The sequence below is a fragment of the Eulemur rufifrons genome, chromosome 3 (assembly GCF_041146395.1).
Source record: "Eulemur rufifrons isolate Redbay chromosome 3, OSU_ERuf_1, whole genome shotgun sequence".
Lineage (NCBI taxonomy): Eukaryota > Metazoa > Chordata > Mammalia > Primates > Lemuridae > Eulemur > Eulemur rufifrons.
Window position 1 is genome coordinate 977,238 of NC_090985.1, and position 26,767 is coordinate 1,004,004.

The 26,767-nt window shown below is 57.3% G+C and overlaps 1 protein-coding gene across 1 annotated transcript; it reads left to right on the top strand.

Annotated features, from left to right (window-relative positions):
* Positions 1-450: 450 nt before the first annotated feature.
* Positions 451-14,030, top strand: MINAR1 (membrane integral NOTCH2 associated receptor 1). Its single transcript, XM_069465625.1, has 3 exons — positions 451-2,709; positions 7,742-7,993; positions 13,833-14,030. Exons 1-3 carry the CDS (start codon positions 451-453, stop codon positions 14,028-14,030), a joined length of 2,709 nt encoding a protein of 902 aa, XP_069321726.1.
* The last annotated feature ends 12,737 nt before the right edge of the window (positions 14,031-26,767 follow it).

Below are 26,767 nucleotides of genomic sequence, written 5' to 3' on the forward strand. Positions count from 1 at the left end.
CACTGGCTGCCCGGAGAGCCATCCGTGTGGTGCCCAGAGTCCTACTTCATTGCTTCTTCTCAGGAATCGAGTTCCACTGTAAGATATGCATTCATGTAATTTTAATATCTGTAAAACTTCACTGTCATAACGTGTTTTATTTATGTATTCTCCCATTATCTGGATACTTGTTTTATTTTTCACTGTTGTAAACACCATGTCAGTGAACGTCTTCATGCGCACTCATTGTTGTCGGTCACTGCTTTAAGGTAGATTCCCGGGAAGAGAATTGCTAGGTCGAATGTTACGAATATTTTCAGTGCCCTTAATGCATTTTTAATTATTAAGGTTCTTCCTTGTATTGGTAATGTGGTTCATAACAAGCATGACTTAAACTCCCCTGGGTGTTAATAACCCTCTCCCCTCTCTTTTTCGATGTTGTCGCTGTAGACGCTGAGTCGTGGTGCAGTCATGGAGGCTGGCCCGGAGGCGACGCTGCTCCTGGCCAGGCTCCTGGAGGAGCTGGACGGCGGGCCCGGCGCGGCCTCGTACCAGGATCTGTGCAAGTCGCTGTGCGCACGGCTGGACCTGCCGCAGCTCGCCCGGCTGCGGAGCGCGCTCTTCCACACGGCCTGCCTGGATCCCGGTTTCCCGGCCGCGCTGTTCAAGGACAAGATGCAATGCAGCGCGGGCAGCCAGCAGTCCAAGAAGCTCATGATGGCGGCGGACATCGTGACGATGTTCAACCTGCTCCAGATGAGCGGGGCCGCCGCCAGGGAGAAGCCGCCCCCGGGCCGCACCAAGGCGCGCGCGCCGGACCCCGAGGCCTGCGACACCGCGGTCTGCGACGGGGCGTGCGAGCCCCTGGGCCGCGAGCCGGGCGCGAGGCCCTTCAGCAGGGGCTGCCCCGCGCGGCAGGCGCCCCGGTGCCGGCAGGTGGACGGCAGGGACCGGCCGCAGTTCGTCCCCGCCTGCGCGCCCGGCTTCCTGCTGGGCGTCGGCGAGGGCGCGAAGAGCCGCGCGGCCTCGCTGGACCGGCTGCAGCCCGCGGGCCCCTTCCCCGCCGCCGGGCCCCCGCCCTGCGAGATGCAGAGGACCTACTTCCCCATGAGCGCGGGGGCCGAGGCCGGCTCGGACCAGGACTCCCTGCCCGCCCAGGGCCTCGGGGACGGCTTCGCTGCCGGCGAGGAGCCGTTCGCCGTCGCGTCCTGTGTCCAGAAAAGGAACATCTTCAAAGAGGACTTTCACAACCTGATGGCCGTGTCCCCCGGCGCGGCCGGCCCCGCCAGCCAGGCCGAGGGCGAGCGCGGGGAGCCCGCGGGGCGCAAGGAGCAGCGCAAGTCCCCCTTCTTCAACCACAGCTTCGAGATGCCCTACCACAGCCAGTACCTGAGCCCCGGCTACGCCCCGGCCCCCGACAAGAGGCGAGCGAAGCACGAGAGCCTCGACGACCTCCAGGCGTCCACGTACTTCGGCCCCACCCCCGTGCTGGGCACCCAGGAAGCGCGGCGCTGCGCGGGGAGGCCCAGCAAGCAGACGCCCTGGCCCGCCAAGAGCTGGAGCCTAAACACGGAGGAGGTCCCCGACTTCGAGCGGTCCTTTTTCAACAGGAACCCGTCGGAGGAGAAGCTCCGCTACCCAAGCCCGGGCGGCCAGAGCCCCGGCTTCCCGGCCACCGACAGGCGCCCCGCTTACCTCGCGCCCCAGGAGCAGCAGCCGCTTCTGCCGGTCGGCTACGCGGCGAAGCCAAACGGGCTCAAAGCTAAAGACATCTCGTCCCCGGTCGACCTGGAGAAGCACGAACCCGTCAAGAAGTTCAAAGACAAGAGCATCGGCTGCACGGGCGGGCAGCTCAGCTCGGACACCAGCAGCGTGGGGACCCAGACCGAGCCGCACGCGCTCGAGCCCAGGGCGTGCAGAGACCTGTGCGCACCCGCGCAGGGCAAGTACAGCGACAGGCTGGCCCTGAAGCACTCGGACGACGACTCAGAGATCGTCAGCGACGACATCAGCGACATCTTCCGATTTCTTGACGACATGAGCATCAGTGGCTCCACGGGCGTGATGCAGTCGTCCTGCTACAACAGCACGGGGTCCCTGTCCCAGCTTCACAAGTCGGACTGTGACAGTTCCCCGGAGCGCAACGTGAGCACCATCTCTGGCGGGGTCCCCGGCGGCAGAGGTGAGAAGGGCAGCCAGCGCGCGGAGGACGAGCTCAAGACCAGCGTGTGCCGGCTGGTGCTCAGGATCGGCGAGATCGAGAGGAAGCTCGAGTCGCTGTCCGGCGTGCGCGAGGAGATCTCGCAGGTGCTGGGCAAGCTGAGCCGGCTGGACCAGCAGATGCAGCAGCCGGACAAGGGGCGCGCGCAGGCCGACCCCAACTCCTCGACCAGCGGGGCCGCGTCCGACGACAGCGCCTCGCCCCAGCCGTGCCGCGCGCTCGGCTCCCGCGGGCCCCGGCTGGACGGCAGCGACTGGGGCTGCTCCGACGCCAGCGGCAGCAACAGCGCGAGCCTGCGCGTCAAGGCCTTGAAGAAGAGCCTCTTCGCCAGGCCGTCCTCGCGGTCCCTGACGGAGGAGAACAGCGCCACGGAGTCCAAAATCGCCAGCATCTCCAACTCGCCCCGGGACTGGCGCACCGTCCCCTACGCCGGCCGCGCGGGCCTCGGTGAGGAGGTCAAGGGCGCGGGCCCCGCGGACGACAAGGACTGGCCGCGGAAACCCAAAGAGGTAATTCGCGTTTCGGTTCGCAGGGCAGGGCGCCGGCCTCGCTGCAGCCTCGGCGCGTTTCAGGGCCTTGGACGTTGCATTAAATAGGAAAGAAGCCCGGGCTGTGTGCCAGGTGCCCTTGTAGAGGTGGCGGGCTCCACGCTGGGGGACAGGACACGGGCGGGCTGCGCTCTGCGGAGCTGCCACCAGCCGGGAGCACGTGCTGGGCGCAGGAGCAGGGGCGGACTGTGCGGTGGTGGGAGAGCAGACTGCCACAGCAGGGGATGTGTCCAGCGGGCGCCCAGCAGGGGCCCCGCCCTGTCCTCTCTGACAGGCGGGCGCAGGCCAGGCAGGCAGGGAAGCCTCTTGAGGGGTGCTGTCCCCGTGCCCCTTTGGTGCACACACTGGGTGCATGGCAGTCCTCTGTAAAAGTGTGAGTCTTTTTCATTATAAGATAAATCGATGATTAGCAAGGAAAGAAGATAAATGAGGAAATAGTTTTTGGTTCTACTAACAAAGGCAGCAACTCTTGCTGTGGTGTTTTCCTGTCGTTTTAGTTTTTCCCTACACCCTCGTGTGTTGTGTGCTCTTTTCATGGGAGCGCGAGTGACTTGCATGGCTGTAGCAGACGTCACCTCGTCGGTTCTAGAAGCACACACTCAAACTCTGTCTTTCTCGTGTCCCGTGTCGCAGGATGGTTTGTTTCCCCGGGACTGTGGCTGCTCCTGTCTGTTCCACACGGCCGCAGTGAGCCCTTCCTGGCCAGGCGAGGCGGTGTCAGTCTGTGGCTTGTCTTCGGTCCCCTCCCTGTGTCTAAAGGTCACCGGACAGGCCACGGGGCCTCCTGAGGTCCTGCAGGTCGGGGCTGTCAGAGGGAGGGTGATAGCAGTGTGGGCCGCACAAACCGCAAAGCCAGAGAAGGAGGCCGAGTTCCTCACGTGGTGCCGGGAAGGAAGCGCTTGGAAAACCGGGTTCTAAGAAAGTTTTGGGTCCAAAGTGGGAGGGAAAAGAAAAGAAACCATGTCTTCTCTGACCCCAAAGAAAGCTCCGGCACCTGGGCTTGGACCACTGTGTCCTGCGGCCACTTACAGCACATGGTGTCAGCGTAGAGCCAGTCCGGCACCTGCCTCCACCCTGACAAAACGCTCCGTACGGGCCCCGGCCTGTGGCCCTGCGGTGGTTGTCTCTCAGCTGCTGGGGTCTGGCCGGGCGTCCGGAGCCCTGGGTGTCAGGCAGCGTTTGGAGGACTCAGATCGGTGGCTGCGTCTGCAGAGACACCAGGTCACACTGAACTGACCGTGCCTACACTCTGCAAAGTGTCCAAGCCTCACACAACCAGCAGGAATAGCTGCAAGCTTAAGTCACAGCCACTTGAAATGCCTGGTGACAAGCCCTCCTTATCTTGTCCCCTCCTGTGACCCTATTTCTCCCTCCTGGCCCGTGGCTCTCGCACCTCCGGGCTGAGGATTCCCGTGGTGGTGACCGGGCCAGGCCCACCTTCTGAACGTGGGTCCCACAGCGTGACTGCTGAAGGCCGGTCCCCCTGAAAGTCTTGCCTATGTGTCAAAATCCACGGGTCCCCCCAGACTTCTCTGCTCCTTCTCACGGTTTCCGTGCGTGGCCGAGGGGCTGCCCCTCCAGCAGTCCCCCACGGAAGAGGCCCCTCTGGCCTCCACGTCCCCCTTGGCTCTGTCCTGTCCAGGGCGGCTCCTAGACCCTGTGGGTTTATCCCGCAAGTCCAGGCTCTCAGGACGTACCACCTGCGATGTTTGGGCCACGGGCCACCGTCTGTCCGTGTCACCTCTTGGGCCACTGCTGCACTCTCCTTCCTGAGACTGCTCTCCGTGGGTCTGCAGAGCCTCCTGGTCTCAACCCTTCCCGGGGCCCCTTTGCACAGCAGGAATTGCCGACCTTCTTGGCCGGGCCTCCCAGGCCCGTGAGTGTCACATGCCTCTCCCCACGTGGGAGGCGCTGTGCGCCCCGACTGGCCCTGCTCTGCCTTGCCCACCTGTCTTCCCTCCAGACGCTGGCAGCCACGGTGACGCACCCAGTCACTCACTCGGTAATGCCGGTTATGGCCAGACCCTATTCCACTGCCAAACTCCTTCACGATTCTTCCACCGAGACCGTCTGGCCCCCTCTGCGCTGACCTAAGTCCGGTGTCCCCCTCAGGGCCTCTGAATTCACACGGCTCTGCGGTCTCTCCTGGGGATTATTGCTGCTTTGCCTGTAGTGCTCTTTGTTTGGATGTGCTGGACACAAACGTTTATTTATTTATTTATTTTTTTAAGACAGTCTCGCTCTGTCACCCTAGCTAGAGTGCCGTGGCGTCAGCCTAGCTCACAGCAACCTCCAACTCCTGGGCTCAAGTGATCCTCCTGCCTCAGCCTCCCCAGTAGCTGGGACTATAGGCATGCGCCACCATGCCTGGCTAATTTGTCTATATATATTTTTAGCTGTCCATATAGTTTCTTTCTATTTTTAGTAGAGACGGGGTCTCGCTCTTGCTCAGGCTGGTCTCGAACTCCTGACCTCGAGCGATCCACCCGCCTCGGCCTCCCAGAGTGCTGGGATTACAGGCGTGAGCCACCACGCCCGGCCAACTTTTGTTAAAAAAAAAAAAAAAAAAAAAATATATATATATATATATATATATATATAAATAAATACCGTCTTTCCAGTTAGAACCCGGACTCCTCAGTGTCAGAGCAGCCGTGGGCAGCGATTAGCTTCCCGTCGCAGAGTGAGAACAGATTCAATCCTGGCCCTGCCACCCACTCGTGTGGACAGTGCGTCAGCCTGTCAGCTCTCTGACCTGAGTTTTCACATCCACGCTGGGGCCGATGACGGCTGTGACCGCAGTGCTCACGAGGAGGTGAGAGGAGGTGCTGCGTGGCCAGCATGGAGCAGGGGACACACCGTCAGCCCGGGGTTAGCTGTGACTACGCCGGCGGCGGCTGTCACCCTGGCCCCTCCCGGCGGGGTGGGGGCCCTGCAGACGGTGGGCACAGCAGACAGAATCGGCGCATCCTCTGAGAAGGCGCTTGGCTTTGCCGAGCTGGGAGACAAGCAGGAATCTCGCTTCCCCGCGTGGGTCTGGCAGAGCTCGCTGCCTTCTCCGCGCCAGTGTCGGCGGCCGGGGCTTCGGAACAGCTGCATGTCATGCCGGCCGGCGGGGCTTGCCGACAGGTGGGCAGGTGCGTCCAGCTCCGTGCACACGCACGGCACACGCTCGCACGCACGCACACGTGACACCTGAGGTCACGCTCCACCCTCATGTGCACGAACCTGGACTCACGCCCTTCTTTTTCTCCTGGTGTCACTCACATACCAGCTTTTCTCGCTCTCTGTTTCACATATATGACTTTGTGTCACTGGTTTCTGTCCCTTCGACAAGCACGGATGGAGCGTTTTCCGCTTGGCGGGACCGTTTTGCTGGAGCAGAGCGTTAAAAGGCGGACGGGCAGCCCCTGCCTGCGGGGCCTCACGGTTCAGCGCAGGAGACGCACGGGCAGACGGGCGGCTGTGCGGTGGGGCCGTGTGGTATGGCCGTGCGGTGTGGCCCGTGAGGTGCGGGCCGTGCGGTGTGGGCCGTGCGGTGTGGGCCGTGCGGTGCGGGGCCGTGCGGTGCGGGGCCGTGCGGTGCGGGGCCGTGCGGTGTGGCCCGTGTGGTGGGGCCGTGCGGTGTGGCCGTTTGGTGTGGGCCCTGCGGTGTGGGGCCGTGCGGTGGGGCCGTGCGGTGGGGCCGTGCGGTGTGGGCCGTGCGGTGTGGGGCCGTGCGGTGGGGCCGTGCGGTGTGGGCCGTGCGGTGTGGGGCCGTGCGGTGGGGCCGTGCGGTGTGGGCCGTGCGGTGTGGGGCCGGGCGGTGTGGCCCGGGCGGTGTGGGCCGGGCGGTGTGGTCCGGGCGGTGTGGTCCGGGCGGTGTGGCCCGGGCGGTGTGGGGCCGTGCGGTGTGGGCCGTGCGGTGGGGCCGTGCGGTGGGGCCCGTGTGGTGGGGCCGTGCGGTGGGGCCCGTGTGGTGTGGGGCCGGGCGGTGTGGGCCGTGCGGTGGGGCTGTGCGGTGTGGCCCGTGTGGTGTGGGCCGTGCGGTGTGGGCCCGTGCGGTGTGGGGCCGTGCGGTGTGGGCCGTGCGGTGTGGCCGTGCGGTGTGGTCCGGGCGGTGTGGCCGTGTGGTATGGGCCGTGCTGGCTGACGGGTCTCCACAGGGTCCCAGGAGCCCACAGACCTGGGCACTGACCCCGTCCTCGTGGGTCAAGGCACTTCCTGGAGGAAGTGCCATCGGTGTGGACATCTGAGAGCCTGAAGTTAGAAGGTCTCCAAAGACCCCTGTTAGAACGGGCTCGCTGGGGACAGAGTCCCTTGGGACGCATCTCAAGGACTGAGGACACACGGATTGCCACATGTGCCAGGTGACAGCCATCCATGTCCCACACGGTGGCCCCGACTGCCCCTTATCCTGAAGGCCGTGCGGATGTCTCTGAGAGGGGCCACCTGCTACCTGGGAAGTCCCAGCATCCGCTCCCTGGCTTGGCGTCTTTCTCTCTAGAGAAGCAGGTGGCATCCGGGCTTGCAGCAGCTCCTTGGGGAAGGACCCCTGTCTCTTGTCCACTGGTGCCAGGCGTGAAACAGCAAAAGAAAGGGGACGTCAGGGTCAGCAGTTAAGCAGGGACCCCCTGTCCGGGTGGGGGGTTTGACTCCCGGGTTGGCCCTCCCGGCTGGGCCCCGAGCGGCTCCCTGAGTCTTCCCGGCTCCACTTCCCGCCTGGGCGATGGGAGCTCAGCACGGTGGTGACGGCGTAACGAAGGATTAGGTTAAATGACCTCTTCCTGGGGCAGAAATGTGAGCTCATATTAGGACTGTTGTGACCACAGGCTTTTCTTAGAGAATTTCCCCAACAGGGGTGTATTTCCATACTTTCCATTTGGAAATAACTGCGTTTTGCTACCTGCGTGTCTACAGGGCCCAGTGACAGAAAGCTGCCGGCTGCCCAGCGGCACGGTGACGTCGGTGGCAGCTGTGCCACTTGCTCGGACTTCTCTGTGCCCTTCTGCAGGCCGACAGGCAGTACGACCTCCCCCCGCAGCACCGACTGCCCAGGCAGCCCCAGGGCTTCCTGGTGGAGCACGTGTTCAGCCCGCGCCCCTGCCCCGCCTCCCTCCCGGCCCACGTGAAGAGCAGCCCCCTGTACACGGACATGCGGCTGACGGAGCCGGCCCAGGTGAAGCGGGGCCAGCCGTCCTGGACCGTGGAGGAGTACGCGCGGAACGCGGGTGACAAGGGCAAGCTCACGGCCCTGGACCTGCAGGTGAGCCTCTCGCTGTCCCGGGGGGACGGGTCACCGATGGCGCAGACCAGCCCCTCCCCCACCCTTCAAGTCCCGGGGTCCCCACCGCGGAATTTTAGACTTTAGTCAATCAGAGAGCAGAAGAGACTTTTAACCAGGGGCCTGTGGTTTTCCCTATTGGCAGGCACTGAGCAGTGGGAATGCTCTGCTTACTTGCTTACTTATTTATTTGCTGTCCATGAGATTTGCTAACGATGCATCTAAGACTCTGCACCAAGTGCAGATTCTATTATTTGCTCAGAAGACCTGAGCCGAACTGTTTAATGAAACACAGGCTGATTTCTCCTTCCATGTGTAGCGCGTGGGATAAGCATGTTTGTGGGAGCCAAGCTATGGACTATGTTTCCATACGGAGCAGCCCCAGGTAAGAGCCGTCCCCGGAAGCTCTGGGAATGCAGGTGTGGCTGGAGGGCGTGTTTTCTGTTCACCCACAGGCAGGGCTGGGTTTTGGCCACACTTTTGTTTTGGTGGGCAGCTCCGAGTAGCTCTGTCTCCCCATCACGGCAGGAGCAAGGGGGGCTCCCTGTCCCCACCTGTGGGCTTAGCTCCCTGGGCAGCCCGGCCCCGGAACAACCACACACCGGAAGCACAGGTGGCAGGAGCCGCCCGTGGGGTCACTGTGTCAGGGCTCCCCCGAAATGGACTTTCTCTAGGACAGCGGGCGGTGCAGCGTGGGCAGAGACAGGCCTTGGGATTCTGGGGCTCTGGGTTCTGACCCAGGGCTTTGCTGTGGGACCTGTGGCATTCGCTTTGCCCGTTTGAGGTCCCGGCCCTGCACCTGCGAGGTGAGCATAACACTGGGCTCACAGCGTCATTGTGAGAACTGAAAATGTAGTTAAAGTGCCTGGCGCTGAGCCCGCGCTGAGGAAGGAGTCCCTCGCGGGCCGGTAGGTGGTGCTGGAACCAGCCAGCGACGCCTGGCTTTGCACCACAGCCCCTGGGGCGCAGGCGGGTGGCCTGCGAGGCAGGAACAGCTGTGACCATCTTCAGTCTGCAAGTCGACGCCTGGGAAGTGCGGTAACTCGCCCCAGGTCAGCAAGCCTGGACTCGCCCTGGACCAGTGGCAATAAGTCTCTTGCGCTTTCCCTGTCTCAGGTCCCTTTGGTAAGAGTCCGGTGGGCTCCACGTTGCCGACGCCGACAGCGATTTCGGTGCCATCTGTTACCTTGGGCCTTAACTGGCAGCAATTATGGGAGGGGCAGCTCTGACGGGGGTGGTGGGTGTGGCAGGGACAGCCAGCCCTGAGCCCCTCCTCACGCCTCACTCACGCGTGCCGCGTCCCCGTGTGTGCTGCAGGCCCCGGTCCTTTCAGGCCACCCCCCTGCCGTCACCGTCCTGCAGGCAGGACCAGGCTTTGATTCTGCCCCAGGTGAGTCCCTGCGCAGCCTTGCCATGGGGTGACACGCGGACCCGGCACTAGATACAGGAGCAGCCGCCGGTCAGAAAGAACCCAGGTGCAGATGGCTCCACTGGCAGAATGATCCATATTTCGCCAGCGCTGTGGCATGACCCTGAAGAATCATAATTCAGGGAATGACTCATGGACTAAGAAACATCTTTTTAAAGTTTGTGTGGAGGGAGCTGGGGGTTTGGCTCCTATTGCTATGTGTGGTTTTAATGTGCCAAGGTTTATAATCATAAAGACGAAATTATAAAAAATAAATAAAACTAGATTTGGGGGTTACAGGGCTTTAGGTGACGTTGTTTGAAAATGCAAAGGGAAGTGTATCCAGTTGCACAACATTGCGAGGAAGCAGCTCCGTGGAGGCCTGAGGGCGTCTGCGTGCACAGGGCAAGCGCGGAGCCGGGTGAGGCCGACAGGCACCCCCTCGTTTGCGCTCATCTCTTCGCAGAGACTCGGGGACCATCTTCAGGCACCTTCGGTGTCCAGACAAGCTTCTCGGGGTCCCTTGGTGTCTAGATGCAAACCCACCTTCATGGTGCCCGTGTGAGGGCGTAGGCGAAGGTGCGGGCCCTGGTTCCATTTGCAGCGTCTGTCACCCTGAGTGATAACTGTGCACACTCGCCGGTGTACCCTGAAACCTCAGTATGACCTCTCTGCTACCTGGTGCCATTAGAGCTTGCAGTTATTGAAAAAACTAATTAAAAATAGTTTATTTCACTGGCCGAATCCCAGCCCACAATCAAGTGTTTACAGCTATGAAAGGAAGCCGGTTTCCTCCTGTCTGAGCTGGGGGGAAGCACGGAATCTGATGTGTCCTTTATACACGTTTCCTCCTGGGCCAGCCCTGGAGCCCGGGAAGGAGACTGGGCACTTCAGGGCGCTGGGGCAGGGAGCGTGGCTGGGCAGCCTTCCGGGCACGTCATCTGCCCTGCCACCCGTCTTCCAGCCACGCCTGCCCAGCTTGAGTCCACCTGTCCCTTCCTGAGTGTCCCCAAGTTGCTGAAGAGCTTTCACGTCAAGGACGGCAGACGGGTCCCAAGTGCCTGCAATGGGCAGAGCTTTGTGGGGGGGCTGTGGTTTGGGCAGAAGGACAGACGTCCGTTCTAACAGCCAGAGCTGGGCAGCAGCACAACTGCCCGGGCAGCGCGGGGGAGGCTCCTGGGCCCCCCGCAGAGCACGCCGGAGCAGGAGTTTCTTGCAAAGGCTGAAGCGTTGGACCGAGCACCCTGCACACTGAGGGCTTTTTCCACGTTAGAATGTCTTTGTTTCCATTACGGGTGTTTTGAGTGGCCAATACCTTCTACCTGCCCCAGGTAACTTGAAAAATTCAACACCAGTCTTTAAACATGATGCCTCAGTGCGGAAGAGGACTGGGAGACTTTTAGCGACCCCCTAGTTCCGCTTCTCTTTCCACCGTGCCACGTGGAATGGCAGGTACTGGGACAGGGGCTGGCAGACTTGTTCTGTAAAGGGCCAGACAGTGAGTGCTCCAGGTCAGTGAGTGCTCCAGGCCAGGGAGTGAGTGCTCCAGGCCAGAGAGTGAGTGTTCCAGGCCAGGTAGTGAGTGCTCCAGGCCAGACAGTGAGTGCTCCAGGCCAGACAGTGAGTGCTCCAGGCCAGGGAGTGAGTGCTCCAGGCCAGGGAGTGAGTGCTGCAGGCCAGGGAGTGAGTGCTCCAGGCCAGTGAGTGCTCCAGGCCAGTGAGTGCTCCAGGCCAGACAGTGAGTGCTCCAGGCCAGTGAGTGCTCCAGGCCAGAGAGTGAGTGCTCCAGGCCAGAGAGTGAGTGCTCCAGGCCAGAGAGTGAGTGCTCCAGGCCAGGTAGTGAGTGCTCCAGGCCAGACAGTGAGTGCTCCAGGCCATTGAGTGCTCCAGGCCAGTGAGTGCTCCAGGCCAGGTAGTGAATGCTCCAGGCCAGACAGTGAGTGCTCCAGGCCAGACAGTGAGTGCTCCAGGCCAGTGAGTGCTCCAGGCCAGGGAGTGAGTGCTCCAGGCCAGGGAGTGAGTGCTTCAGGCCAGGGAGTGAGTGCTCCAGGCCAGGGAGGGAGTGCTCCAGGCCAGACAGTGAGTGCTCCAGGCCATTGAGTGCTCCAGCCAGACAGTGAGTGCTCCAGGCCAGGGAGTGAATGCTCCAGGCCAGGGAGTGAGTGCTCCAGGCCAGGGAGTGAGTGCTCCAGGCCAGGGAGTGAGTGCTCCAGGCCAGACAGTGAGTGCTCCAGGCCAGTGAGTGCTCCAGGCCAGACAGTGAGTGCTCCAGGCCAGGGAGGGAGTGCTCCAGGCCAGACAGTGAGTGCTCCAGGCCAGGGAGTGAGTGCTCCAGGCCAGGGAGTGAATGCTCCAGGCCAGTGAGTGCTCCAGGCCAGACAGTGAGTGCTCTAGGCCAGGTAGTGAGTGCTCCAGGCCAGGTAGTGAGTGCTCCAGGCCAGACAGTGAGTGCTCCAGGCCAGGTAGTGAATGCTCCAGGCCAGTGAGTGCTCCAGGCCAGACAGTGAGTGCTCCAGACCAGAGAGTGAGTGCTCTAGGCCAGACAGTGAGTGCTCCAGGCCAGTGAGTGCTCCAGGCCAGACAGTGAGTGCTCCAGGCCAGGTAGTGAGTGCTCCAGGCCAGACAGTGAGTGCTCCAGGCCAGACAGTGAGTGCTCCAGGACAGACAGTGAGTGCTCCAGCCCAGACAGTGAGTGCTCCAGGCCCTTGGGCCCCACGGTCTGTCACGACTGCTCCGTCTGCTGTTGCAGCCCGAAGGCAGCTGTGGACCATTTGCATGTGAAGGGGCGTGGCTGTGTTCTGATAAGTCTTTGCTGGACACTGAGGTTTGCATCCCTTATAACTTTCATACAGCACAAAATATTTTTCTTCTTTTGACCTTTTTTTAACTATTTAAAAATGGGAAACCATTCTTAGTACCAGGGCTGCACAAAGACAGGGGGCAGGTCGGGTCTGGCCACCCCTGCACTATCACGGAAGACCTGGCGCTGGGAGGGCAGCAGGGCTGAGGGGCGCGTGGGTGCCCTCGGGTGCCGGCCTCGGGCGGCAGGTGGCGCAGCGCGGGGGTGACGCGGACGTGGTAAGGAGGGGACTGGTGGTGGTGGTGTGAGCAGGGGTGAGGGGCCCCCAGGAGCCAGAGAAGCACCCAGAGACCAGCTGTGGTGGCCGTCCTTGGATGGGAGGAGCCAAGGGAAGGGAGCTGTTTGTGACGCCCTGAGACCCGCGGCTCTGGGAGCAGTGACATGAGGTGACGGTGGCGGCCAGACCGCAGCCCAGAGGGAGGGAAATGAGACCTCAGCCTGTCTCCGCCTGACCCCACTGGCTGAGCCCACGGGGAGCCGCTGTGATGTGTTCATGGGGGTCACTGTCCTAGGGCCAGGCGGGGAGGACCAGAGACGGCTCTGGAAGGGCAGGCGGACAACTGCTGGCTCGCGTTAGGGCCATGGCTGCTCCACCAGTGACACGGTAAACCAAGCTTTGGTTTTTAGTTTTGAAGGATTTGCTTTTTGAGTCTCAGCTTGTATGTGTGTGATTTTTATGTGTCCATGTTTGTGAGCATTAAGCAACTTAAGCAAATCTTCGAAATGTACATTTTGTTTGTGTTTAGAGACGCAGGTGGCCTCACTTGGAACTGCAGTGTGTTGTTGCTTGTATGTGACACGTTATTAGATGTTCGCCATAACAGGGACGCTGCCTTTCCTCGTGGAGATAGATTCCGACCATCAACGTGGAATGGGATTCATGGGCCGTGCGGGTTCCATATGACGTTTTTCCTGCAATCCGTTCAGGAGTCTCAGGGAGACCAGGAAACAAACGTCCGTGGGGACCTTTCCTGGGGAGCCCCTGAGTCCAGAATCATCACCACGGCAGGCCTGGGTGGGAACCGTCCGCCACAGGTCTGCAGACCGTGGCCCTGAGCAGTGGCCTGACCTGCTCAGACAGACGTTTGAAGTTGGAATATTTGATGTTTTGTTTGAGCTGCTGATCTTGGAGGGGTCTTTGATTTTCAGTCAAGTTTTTCCGATAAGAGAGGACTGACTCAGGGTGACATGGCGGCCTTGCTTCAAGCCCGTCGGTTCTCAGCGCCTGTCGGGAGAGAATATTTCTAGCGACTTCCCTGGTTTCCCCGGCAGCAGGGCCGGCCTGTGTGGGCTGCAGCCCCTGGAGTCTGGAGCCTCGTGTGTCCTGGCCCCGCAGGGAGAAGGCCCTGGGTTTCCCTGTGTCAAAACCGGCGTGGCCCTTTTGGTGAGGGGCAGGGCAGGCTGCGGGTGGCGTGGGCGGTGGGGCCGTGTCCTGCGGCTCCGTCCTCTCCAGCCCCGTGCCAGACGAGTCTGGGGTCTCAGGAGTGGCGGCTGTCAGAGTGGCTTTGGTTTCAAGTATTCACCGTATGTCTAACGTCTTCTCTTACTTTTAGACACAAGAATCTTTAAACCCAAACAACTTAGAATATTGGATGGAGGATATTTACACTCCGGGCTACGATTCGTTACTCAAACGTAAAGAAGCTGAGTTCCGACGGGCCAAGGTCTGCAAGATGGCGGCTCTGATCGCCGCGGCCGCCTGCACCGTCATCCTGGTCATCGTGGTGCCCATCTGCACCATGAAGTCCTGAGCCCGTGACGCGAGGCCGCGCGCGGCGACAGCCACCGACGTCTTCCTCTGCATCTAAAATATCACAGCAGTGCGGCCACAGGTTGCTGAAATAGAGACGAAATAATGGCGGCTTCTCTGCAGGTGCGGATGGTGGTCTTGCGAAAGAATTTGTTCTGGTGGGAAACCTGCCCACCCACCTGAGTTAGCTGTGACTTTATTACACGCGATGCATTTTTAGCAGTGCAATACCTTTTCCCACCAAAGGAATGTAACGGACTATCAGTAAATGCAAATCGAATATTCCAAGCAAAAAAAAAAAAGGGGGAGATTAATTGGAGTCCTTCCATTTTGACGAGGTTTCATGGCGGGGACCAAGCTATGCAGAAGGTATTTAATACACGCCTCTGCGAGGAGCGGAGGGAGACGGCCCACGAGAACAACAGGTGAGTTCTCTCTTCCTTGGTGTTCGCAGACCATTGCTGGTGAAGCGACAGGTGTGTGTTCGTGGAGGATGTCGCTTCTCTGCCGACCTTTATCAAGGGCTCCGGATGTTTCTCTCTTGCCCTTTCGCGCCAACACGACAGAACGTCTGCGTCCTTGCGGATCTCCGTGGAAATGGCCTGTTTGTGTGCTGAGGGGGCAGAGCCGGCCAGCAGACCAGGCGTGGAGCTCCCACGGCAACGGGCCGGGTGTTCCGGCCGGGACCTTCCTGTCCCCAGCCCCAGGTGTGGGGGCGCCGCTTGCTGATGCTGTGAGTTCACGGCCACCGCAGAGGACCTCCCGTTCCTGCTCGGCGCGTGGCTGTCTTCTGTGACTTTCTGTCCCTGGTGGTACCAGATGCTCGGCTTCCCGTACGTGAGCCGAAGAGTTTGGAACTTGTCCTTGTGCCTTGAAGAGTAGAGACAATGGCTACACCTTGACACTGTATCTCTGAACCGTGGTTTTCACGCACCACTCGTACCTGCCGTGCTCGGTGGCTCTGGACAGATGTGACAGGCTTGTTCAGTAGCAGGATGAACACGGAGGTCTCCTCAGCCACCCAGCACCGACTCCAGAGTTTTGGATACTTGTCAGCAGTGCAAAAAATATCACCCATTTAACCGCTTATCTACCTACATGTCTGTCTAGGTACCCGGTGTTCATTTATCGTCGTCTCTGTTAAATGCCTCGAGAGCAAAGTCTCCGCTGTGCAGGAAGCTGCTGTAATTTCGTCAGAATCCGATCTCGGTTCCCAACTGCCGAGTGGTGCATGAGGACAACTAAACAGGGAGAATTCTTGTCGGCACCGGATTCTAATGTGTTGTTACAGGTTAAAGGAAAAGTGATTGGCAGAAACTAGCTACCTTAATTTTTTTTGATAACAAGGTGGGATTTTAAAGAGTTTTGACTGTAAGAACAGTCGCTCTGGGTGACATACTAAGTCCCACGGGAGAGGCCTGAGAAGCAGCTCAATTTTTAAAGCAGTGGGAGTCCAGCTTCCATTCTAGAAAATTCCAGATAGCGCTCGGCTTGCTGTGTCTGGTTCTGTTGTCCACCCTTAAGGACTAGTCAGTAAACCTTATGCTAACAAATGGGGGATGATGTTCCATCTGTAGTGAGCCTTTACTTGCGGAGGTCTTCATGCTATCTACTTGTATTGTCATGTGTATGTACGGATTTTCAATTAGGTGACTGACAACTTAAGCCTTAGTATGGAGAACTGAGGATTTATAATTGAACATGAAAAAAAATTACATATATGTATTACTGTCTGTCGTCAGAATTTTAGTCTTTTGGTGCTCTGTTTTGGGTTGGGCATGTTGAATAAGGTTGTTTCTTTCATCCCAAAGAGGATACTGGATTTCCGCCTTGAGAACTGCCTTCCCACCTCACCCCTCACCCAACAGACTCTTCTACGCCGCGTTCCGGTCCCGCCGTTCTCCCCTTCGTCACGGACTACTGACGTCCCAACCTCTCGCTCTGCCATTTGCGAAGAGCGGAGAGGTACTTGCCTGGGACGAGGAAACTCTTGTCCAGTCTCACGCTGAGTCCTCCTGCTGACAGACAGGCTCGTGGGGCCGGACCAACCCCCTCGCCACTGCCCTTGGGTGAGCCAGTTCCAGCCGGCCGTGTGGCCACGTGCCTAGCTGCTAGGGGCACGACGGTCGGCCCCGCCACACACACGGAAGTGACAGGACTCTGGACTCTTCTTCTGCCCTTTTCACACCTGGAGAGGTAGTCAGGGAAATTCAGTCTTGCCCTAAGTCCGGGGTAGCTTAAAACTCAACTCAACGTCATTGTCACGTCATGGGAACACACAGACCTGGTAGTACCCCAGGGCACTGGACAGTGAAGGTCAGCGGTGACGTGGTTTTCTCTGGAAGAGGCGTCCTCTGCCTGACCCCACCGAGTCTGGCGCTGAGGTGGCGGGTCTTCCTGATGCCTGGACGCCCGCGGATGCCGCCTCTCGGGATCTGCAGAAGGTGAAGTTCACGGTCAGATCCTTTCTTGCTGCCGACCCCAGGCTCGCTCCAGCCCTTCCTGAGACCCCAGACTCCGCCAGCACCTCCGTGCCCTCGGCTTGCGGAGTGGAGCGAGACGGAGTCGGGCCGGGAGGGGAACGTCCGTCCCTCCCTCGGGAACCTGCCTCCCGCCCCCCCTGCAACGACCCCCTGTGGGGATTCGCCCACTTCTGTCTGGCGGCGTCCCCCACCGTGCCCTGCCATTTTGCATAAAGTACAGGTCCTTGTGCCCGAGTCTAAAATCACTGCACTGTCAGAATTCCCTTTGCTTTTCTTGCATTTTAAAAAGAAACAATCAGATGTTATTATTTAAGGGATTGTTTTAGAATAAGATGTCCCTAGCCAATCATTAAATTCAATCTGAATTTGTTTTGAATACAGCCTTGCAGAAAAGCAAAAAAAAAAAAAAACAAAAAATCCTGGCTCACGGTTTTCAGACATTTCACACCAGTACTCCCTTCTTCAACCTGCAAATACAGCAAATCCTCCCGACATCACCTATTACTGGCTGATCGTAACTGTTAGCATTTTAGGGCATGCGGCTGGCTGCGTGATGATACTGCAAGGCTAGTTTGTAGACGTGCTAAGAACCACCGTTCTGAGTGTCTGTGCCAGGGTCCGAGACCCTCATCAGAATCAAGGCAGTGCTGGTTTCGTTTACAATTTATTAAGACAGCGGCCGTGGCACCCTGTTTGTTGTTGTTTTTTTTTTATCTTGTTTTGTTTTTTAAAAAACACTAAGAGCTCTGCCAACAACAAATGGTTCCATTAAGTGGTCTAAAAATTTGCGACTGTTGAAATTCAACACGCTTCATATTATCAATATAACCAACGTGCAAGAGTGGTGGTGTCAGTTGTGTGAATACCAAATCAATATATACTGCATATTGTACTATGGAAATTCGTATTTAAAGGCAAAGATATGCGTAATTGCTATAATTGGGGGAAAGGGTATTAGATATTTATTAACAATGAGAAATGCAACAAAACCCCTTATTTATGCCTTATGAATAAACGAGCGGACTGGAAGAAGCCTACGAGCGGGGCCCTGGGGAAGGGTGTCTGCAGGCAGGACTGTGTCTTTCCATGTTTGTCGTCCAGTTCTCAGCACAGCCTTGGTGCTTGACAAATGTTATATAAACCAATAACGAAGCACATTTTTAGACCTTTTTTCAAATGGCTTGTGTAAAATTTGGTTAATGTACAATGGTTGGTTTGAAGCTATAATGTAAAATTTGCCTCTCCAAATATAATCAAAAATAAACTGGAAACTATAAAATATCTTGCAGTGAGATTTTTATTTTTAAGCATAAATCACAACTGTTCGGTTTTGTGCACAAATGATAAATGTCCAGCTTGATGGTTTTTCACAAATAGGAATCTCCACGTAATCAGCACTTAGAGCAGAAAAAGAGAAACAAAAACGCGGAACATTCCAGCCTCCCTCGCGCCCCTTCCAGTCAAAACTCTGCAAAGAGAACCCACCGTGCTGGTTGGTTTTGCCTGTTTGGGGCTTTACGGAAACGTCCCCTTTTGTGCTGTCTGCTGTCACTCCGCACGACCTTTGTGGGCGCATCCGACTGTCCCGCGTGGCTGTGTTTTCCCATTCTCGACTCACTGCTCACCGTGAACGGGCTGCGACTTACTCATCCCTTCCACCACGCACGGACGGACGTTCAGGCAGCTCCCGGCTTGGAGCTGGGAATGTTCTCGTGTGTCCTTCGGTGCACACGTGTGTGCGTTTCTGTCGTGTGTGGCCTTGGGGGGACTGCTGGGTCGCGAGACGTGCTTGTGCTCGGCCTGAGCAGATGCGGCCGGTGACGTCCCTAACGTGGTTCTGCACAGGCGCTCTCACCGGCAGCACGTAGGAAGGTTCCGGTCTCTCCACATCCCACCCGACGACTGGTGGTGTCTGTCATTCATTTTAGCCATTCTGCTGGGTCTGCAGTGGTGTCTCCTTGGGTTTTTAATTTGCATTTCCCTGGTGACCAATGAGATTTGCTACCTTTTTGATGTGTATTGGACAGTTGTATATCCTATTTTGTGAAGTGCTTGTTTATATTTTTGCCCAGTTTCATTTTGAGCTGTGTGTGTTTTTCTTATTGATTTGTAGAAATTCTTTATATATTATGGAAATGAGTGCTTTGTTAGATATATATTGCAAACGTTATTTTCTGTTCTGAGTTGCATCTTTTACACTCCTGGTGATGTCTTTCTGATGAATGGAAGTTCTCAGTATTAATACAGAAATTTAGCGTTTTTCCCATTATGATTGGGAATTTGGTCCTATGTAAGAAATCCTTACACACACTAAGGTCATGAAGATGACATATATTTTCTTCCAGAAGCTTTATTGTGTTATTTTTCACAGTTGAACCTGTGCTCCTCCTCGGATGGGTGTTCGTGTCTGGGGTGAAGTAGGGGCTCAGATGTGCTTCTGCCCATTTGGATATTCATCGCCCGGCACGGTTTACTACAAAGACCAGCTTTTCCCTGCGATGTCACACAAGGCTGCCCGGTTTCCTGGGCTTGTTACCCCGCTCCGTTAGCCTGTCTGTCTGTTCTTGTGTGCGCACATCAGGCTCATTTTCCCCATCCCCGGTGCGTGAAGGCCGCCCGCAGCCACGGAGAAATGCGGAGTGGCCGACTCGAGCAGGAGGCTCAGTGCACGTCCCGTGAGCGGAGCCTCCGCACGGAGGATGCTGGAGAGAGAACACGTCCGGCTCCCTTCATCCGTTCTGCGGTTCACACGTGCCACCGGCTGCCCCTCCGGTCAGTAGAGGGATTGTTCAAGCATGAGTCACAGCACACTGCGAAAAGCAATTAATATCCTAACACCTGAACACAGCGAGAACGTCAGGGTCGCCACACGACGTCAGGTATGAGAATGCTGTCAGAGCTCACAGTGCACTATGATTAAGACCCACAAAGCCAATGTTTGCATTTAGCTGGGCTGGACCTAGATTGAATTTTGCCTAAGTGCTCTGAAAAAAATGAATGAAGAAAATAATGTATAAGTAATCTTGCAGGAAAAATGTTTATCCTCCCTCAGCGGAGAAATCAATACGGATATGCTACTGTGAGGCGTCTTAATCCACCATTGAGTTAGCTTCCTCCCCCCAGGTGCTTGCAAAGTCAATACCAGGTTTACTTACTTTACATCATTGAAAATGCGTTTTAAAAAACATGCACACCATGTCCTAGTGCCCTAGAATTCAGGTTTGCCGTAGCTCCCACTGATTTCCTCCATAGTTAGCCCGGATTATAAAGCTTTGCTCCACCTGGATTGGGTTTATGTCTTCACTAGTCCTGTGAGGGAAGGAGGGGCCCGAGGCCACGTGACTTCGTGCGGACGTGAGACCGCGTCCCCTGAACAACAGACCAGCATCTGCCACGAGGAAGAGCACCTGGTTTCTGGCTGGAACCAGGGGCTGCGTTTCGGCCCTCGGAACTCGGCTCCTGACAAGCACTGCCACTTTGCGGTCTTAAAATTGACTCTGACTCGTAAAAGTTCCTGAAAGATTCATTAAACCCTGGACACAAAACTATTGTTAGAAATCAGCAGTGCAAGTGTGGTCAATTGCAAGTTCGGTTTCCTTTCATTTGTCAAGGAAAGCACTGAATAAACTACACCTGACAAGGACTGCGTGGTCACCTGCCAATAGAAGAAACGCACGTGGCATTTTCACGCTGGGCACGCACAGTCCTGTCCAGACATTTCAACGGCTCTTGCCTAATTTCAGCAGCCCCGGGGAGGGGCCTCTCCTGGCCCGTTTCCTCTGGGCCAGTGAGTGAGACCAGGATGCCTCGGCCGGTCCGGGTCAGCGCTTTGCTGCTGTCTGAGTAAGTTCAGTTTTATCATCAGCAACGCGTGTGTGACCTGCGTACGTCCTTCTGGTTCAGCCTCTGTCCTGCCCTTTGGTTTATTCATTTGTTTATTGAGTCAACTGATATTCCCTGAGCAGCCAGAGTGTGCAAGGCAGGGGTTGGATGCCGAAACAGAGTTGCCTGCTGTGTCCTCAGAAGCAACAGCGTCCTGTACGTACTAGATGCTTCCTAGGTATTTGTGGAACGGAGGAAAGTCTTAGATCTGCTGTCTTGGAACTTCCATTCTAATGGGCGTACAGTTAAAAATCAAATGAGAAAATACATGAAATAGTTTCAATCAGCAATGGGTGCGACGCAGGAAAGGAAAGGAAACCCCGTAGGAGAGATCAGCTTGGAGAGGGGCAAAGGAACTGCTTGAGTTAGGGCAGCCAGGGAAGGCTTCCTGGAGGAGGTGGCCTGTGGACACCTGAGAAAGAGCATTTCCGGCAGGGGAAACCGGCAGTGCAAAGGTCTGCGGTGAGAATGAAGAGCAGCAAGGCCAATGCGACTTGAACTTAGTGAACGAGGAGAGGGAACGTGACGTGAGGAGAAATCAGTGACGTCCACGGGGACTGGACTCCGGAGGGCCTTGCAGGCCACAGCGAGGAGGGGAGACTTTATTTAAACACACTTGGAAGCCTTGGGAGGTTGGAAGCACGGGAGTGACGTGACCCATGATCCGGTTTGTATCTGACGGTTCGCTCAGCTGCAACACGGAGAACGGAGAGACGGGAAGGCAGGCTGGGAAGAGCGAGGTTGGCGAGCAGGGAGTTGCAGCGACGCAGGGCCAGGCGGTGGCCTGGGACAGGCGGGACCGTGGAGCTGAACTTGCCGTGTTCGTGGGAGCAGCCGCTGGCCCCGCTGGTGAGCAGGGCGGCCGGGGAGTGGCCAGGTTGACTGCAGCTGCCTCCCCCGAGTTCGGCTTCAGAAACAGGGCAGGTGACGGTGCCGTGTTGATTCTTAGAGAAGACTTTGCAAGGGACAGTTCTGGGCTGGGGAACGGTATCTGCAGCTCTGTTTTGGGCTCGTCACATTTGAGGTTTCTTTCGTCTGGCCCCTACAGCGTGAAATGTGACACACAGACCTCCTGCCCACCTCGGCTGCCACTCTCTGTCCTGCAGTGCACGCCCTGGACCACTGCGCTGTCTGCAGCTGCCCACGCGCACGCCGGCTCAACCTCTGCCTGGTGACTCGCCTTCCAGGCGCCACTCAGCAGCGTCTGCTCAGGGGTCTCACCGGCGGGTTTGGGCCTCGGTGTGCTGCCCGCAGGCCCACTCGCCAGACTCCCAGTCGCTTCTGAGAGCAGAGGTTTTGCCGGAACAGATCTACGATTCTTCAGAGTTCTAGGTCCCCAATTTGGATGATCAGGAAATACGTACAGTGACGGTCTTAACCGCTTGTCACTGTCCAAACCAGGACTGCACTGTGCACCCGGCCCGGGCGCTGCGTGAGTGCAGAACACGCAGCTGCGACGGCGACACTAACAGCGCTGACTCGTGGGGAGCACGAGGCGCGTGTCAGCCCATCTGCTACTGTATCCTCGCGACACCTTCGGGGGGAGAAATGCTCAGTGTCCCCTTCTCATAGCTGGGGAAATGGAGGCTCGGAGAGGTTTGCCCGAGACCGCGGGGCTGGAATCTGCAGGCTTAGATGCAGAGCGTGTTTGGAAGTAGAGGGTAGTGACAGAACATCTGACATACGGGAAGGCCACCAGCTCAGGAGGTGACCGCCATGGAAAAGGCAGTTCCCAGGAGAAGGGGGCACGGTGTCCCCTGGGGACACACAGAGCCAGTCAGGGCGCAGGGAGGGGGGGCCGTGCACAAGAGCCTTCGCTGTGGGTCCTGAGGGTGCGGAGGGGCGGGGCGGGGTGGGGGCTCAGGCTTGGCTACTTCACGTGATTTCACAGTGTGAAAGGGTGAGAAAGCGGTTGATCCCAGTGCGGGACCTGGGCCGGCTGGTTTGCATTAAACAGTGCGCTCACAGGTGAGGCCTTTACTCCGCCAGGCACCAGCTCACTCCGGGAGGGGCAGTTGCTCCAGGTCAGCCGGGCCCCGAGATCACAGCGTCAGAACACGGGGAAGGCACCGTTAACACGAGCTCGTCCGTGTTGCAGACCGAGTTTGCTCTGCGGCGGGCGGGCAGCGGCCTGGGTGGGTGGGTGCCGGGTGGACCATGTTGGCCTCTGCTTGTTTCTGCCACTGTCCCTGTGGGTCGCTTGTCACCTCCCCACATTAGCCTGTTTATTAGTGTAGACCCCGAAACCAAGGACGTGAGTCTTGCCCAGATCTTCCAGTCTACAAGCAGCACGGCAAGGACTGAACGCACGTCTGGGGGAGCCCCAGGCTGTGAGCAGGGTTCGGCCTGGGCTCTGGCCTGGAGGAAGACCTGCTACTCTGACCCGCCACAGCCCACGTGCCCAGGCCACAGCCCACGTGACCCACCCACAGCCCACGTGCCCAGGCCAGAACCCACGTGCCCCACCCACAGCCCACGTGACCAGCCCACAGAGCCACGCACGTGGGTTTACACCGGAAATCTAAATAAACTGGTCCCTCCAGCACGTCGCAGCCAGTGGTGATCACGTGACAGCGAAGTGCCCAGGAAACTGCGACCAGCGGTTTGCGGGAGAGGGCGGGGCGGGCGTGTAGAGCCAGACACAGGCTGGTTGCTGAGTCTCCGCTCTCCGTTTGAGCTTGAGCAGGTTCCAGCCTCTCCGGGTTTCTGTAAATGGAAATAAGAAGCCCCACAGCACAAGGTCGTGAGGTGATTAGATGTAAATCCATATTCAAAGCACCTGGCTCGTAATGACCAATTACTCAGCAAGTGTTGGCTGCCCTTCCTGTCACTGAGGGTGGGGCTGGCCAGCCCAGAAAGGCAGGAGGCGGAAGTGAGGGCCAGGACGGAAACCAACGGCAGAACCACCAGACAGCCCCAGCCCCAAACCTGGCAGGCCAGGGAGCGCCTCAGCGGGGGGTTAGCGTGAATGTCCTGAGGTCACAGACACCCGCAGGTGGATCGCGGAGCCCACGGAGAAGGCAGGGAGCTCTGCTGGGGAGAAGCGGGCGTCGCTGGCGGGACTCAGACAGACTTTTAGGGATTTTGCACAAGGGCTCAGGAGTCTCGCAAGAGAGACGGGCTCTGGGCCTGGGATTCTGTCACCGGGAAGCAGAAAAGAGGGTGGGGAACCGAGCCACAAAGCCAAAGCCTCGTCCGGAGCGCGCTCCCCCCCGCCCAGTGGGACGCCGATTGCCCACCCGTTGGCCCAGCCGGGCACCCACACGTGCGTTCACCCACCTGCCCACGCACCCCTCGCCTCCCCGGCACCTGCCGCTCATCCTGCTGATCAGAGAACGATGAGAAAAACACGCTTTCTACCCCCAGGAGTTCACGGTCGTCCAAAAGAGACAAACGTGTAACCAATAACCACCGCACCGTGAGCCGCAGGTGCTGCCGGGAGGCAGGAGGGTTAAAGGACTCGGGGACTCTGGGAGAAGCGTCGGGAACAGACGGCGTTGGTATCTGTGGCTTGCAGGACGCATGAGAGCTCACCGAGAAGAGGAAACCGGATAAGCCACTTCAAGCAGAGGAGACGCTGCGGGCTTGTGTGCGGAGACGGTAGAGGAAGTGTATTTTGGGAGGACAGAGCTCTGTCCCGCTGGAATGCCGGGCTTCAGGAGTAGAAACGGTGAAACCTGGTTGCTCCCATCTTGCTCCTGGGGGAACTGCGGCGCGTGGGCCGAGAGACCCGCGGTGTCGAACAGGATGAGTCGCAGAGGGAGGGTCCACAGCGTCCTCGCCTCCGGTCTCTGTTCCGGCGACTTCCCTCCCGCAGGGCGTGCGACAGTTAATTTGCAGGTGAGTGTTCGGCACTCGGAGCAATCCTACGCTGCTTCAGCAATGGACAGTTTGTCTGAACAAAACAGTCAAGATATAGGTGCAATTACGTGTAAATTTAGGCACATAAAGGAGGTGTTTTATGCCTCTCAGGAAAGGATGGGTTCTCTAGCAAATTGGGTCCTCGCACAATTGGCTGACCATTTGTGGAAAGCTAGACTAATGGCTTACATCTTTCACCAAAATAAATTCCACGTGGCCTCAGGAATTCGGTGTTAAAGACACGAAACCATTACGGTACTGTCAGAAAGTATAAGTAAATATAAAGGCTTTTTCTATGCGTGACACCAAGGAATTGCACAGAAAGCTTTGATAAATACGCCTGCACGTGTACGTGAGTCAGCACCTGCTTCCAGCCGTGTTGGAGGCGCGGGCGCTGGGCCTGCGCTCCCGCAGTGAAAATCTGGGAAACAGAACCCAACGTACGGCATAGAGGAAGCGCTTGCTCTCAGACACAGTACGGTGAACATTCGGGCTGTGGCCCCTGAAAGGTGAGCAGCAGACACGGAGGCGCTCGGGTCACCCTGGCTTTCTGTCCGGCGGCGTCTTCTGGACACAGTGAGGGGAGGGGACCCGGCAGAATGTGGCAGCCCTGCTGAGTCAGGGGACAGAGAGGGGAGTCCGGGACACTTGGACAGCCGACGTCAGACCGAGTGCTGGAGGGAGGGAACAATACGGGTAAAGAAGTTCCCAAAATCCGCAAACACGTCCCTTGGGTCTCGGGCTGACCACCCCTAGCACAGGGTCAGTGACGCTCCCCAAGGCTGGACAAAGCCAGCCCTGGGTGACCGTAACCTGAACAAGTGGTGGCACGGAAGACGTTCAAACTGTGACCAGCAGTGGTGGGACGTTCTCACTGAACTCCTGGGACATTCGGAAGGGACGTGGCCAAGGTGACCCTAGAGAAAGAGCTCTCTGGAATTGCCCTAAACAGGCTTATGCAACAAGCCTCCAGAAGGCCACCCACGCGGCCCAGATACTGAATCACGTAACGTTTACAGTGTTAAGCACACAGTAAGAATTTCTAGATGTGTGAAGCAGCAGAAAGATGTGAGAAAGAAAATTTAAAAAATCAATAGACATAAACCAGAAACGACTGAGATTATGCAAATAGACACAAGTACTTTTTATCAGCTATTTTAAATATGCTCAAGGATTTACAGAAGGATTCAGAGTTGTGCGTAACATTTTCTCACTGTGCTTTCAAAGTCTGTGACCTGCAGTGGCTTTGCCCCTCTCTGCTGACATTAGGGGTGTTTTTCTGTTTTCATTGATCAGTCTGGCTGGAGATTTTTCCATTTATGTATTTGCTTTAACAAACCAGCCTTTGGTTGCATTGATTTTCTCTTTTGTTTTTGTTTTTTATTTCATCGATTTCTACTCTGATTTTTATCATTTCCTTTCTTCTACTTTGGGTTTATTGACTTTTTTTTCTTCTTAAGGTGGAAGCAAAGTAGTTTATTTGAGAGGTTTCTTCTTTTCGAATATAGGTATTTTGTGCTATAAAATTTTCTCTAAGCCCTGCTTTTGCAGCATGCTACAAATTTTGATACATTGTGTTTTCACTTTTGTTCAGTTCAAAATACTTTATTTATTTTTTCTTTTTCTTTTCTTTTTTTTTTTTTTAGACAGAATCTCACTCTGTTGCCCGGGCTAGAGTGCCGTGGCGTCAGCCTAGCTCACAGCAACCTCAAACTCCTGGGCTTAAGCGATCCTCCTGCCTCGGCCTCCCGAGTAGCTGGGACTACAGGCATGCGCCACCATGTCTGGTTAATTTGTTCTATATATATTTTTAGTTGGCCAGATAATTTCTTTATTTTTAGTAGAGATGGGGTCTCGCTCTTGCTCAGGCTGGTCAAAATACTTTAAAGTTTACCTTTTGATTTTTTCTTTGACCTGCAAGTTATTTGGAAAAGATTATTTTGTTTCCAAATCAATTCCAGCATGCTTTTAGGGATGGGCCCTGCGGAGAACTCGGTGCTGTTCCCCGTCATCGCTGTGGACGGTTCTCGGCTCTTTCCCGAGTCTCGCTGCTCAGGGGACCCTCTGCCCACCCCGGGTGCGTCCTCTGTGCCACCGCCCGTAGCTTGTCCTAGCTGCACCACCAGCACCTTGAGCGACAGGTCCTTGAACAAGGCACCCCTGGATTCTGAAAGGAGCCCTGCAAGGTAGGTTTCGGTCCGTCCCGTCCTGGTCACCTTCCTCAGCCCCCGGATTGGCAATGGCCCTCGGACCACACTGGGCCCCAGAACAGAGCTCCCCAGGTGAGTGAACGCCGGGCTGTCGGCAAATGTCACAACACTGGTCTGTCTGTCCCCGCACGTCCCCCTGCGCGAGGGTCTCCAGAAGCCCAGGGGCAGGGTTTGCTCACAGTGCTGACGCTGCCCCTGCCCGCCGCGCCCCCCACACCCTCACCTGCACAGCCGCCGTCTCACACCTGGCTGTGGGACTTCCCGTCTGTTTACATCGTGAGACCGAACACGGCCGACTTGGA

Coding starts and splice junctions, on each gene's coding strand:
- MINAR1 (XM_069465625.1), top strand. CDS start 451: ATGGAGGCTGGCCCGGAGGCGACGCTGCTCCTGGCCAGGCTCCTGGAG. Junction 2,710..7,741: donor GGCCGCGGAAACCCAAAGAG/GTAATTCGCGTT, acceptor GCCCTTCTGCAG/GCCGACAGGCAGTACGACCT. Junction 7,994..13,832: donor TCACGGCCCTGGACCTGCAG/GTGAGCCTCTCG, acceptor TCTTACTTTTAG/ACACAAGAATCTTTAAACCC.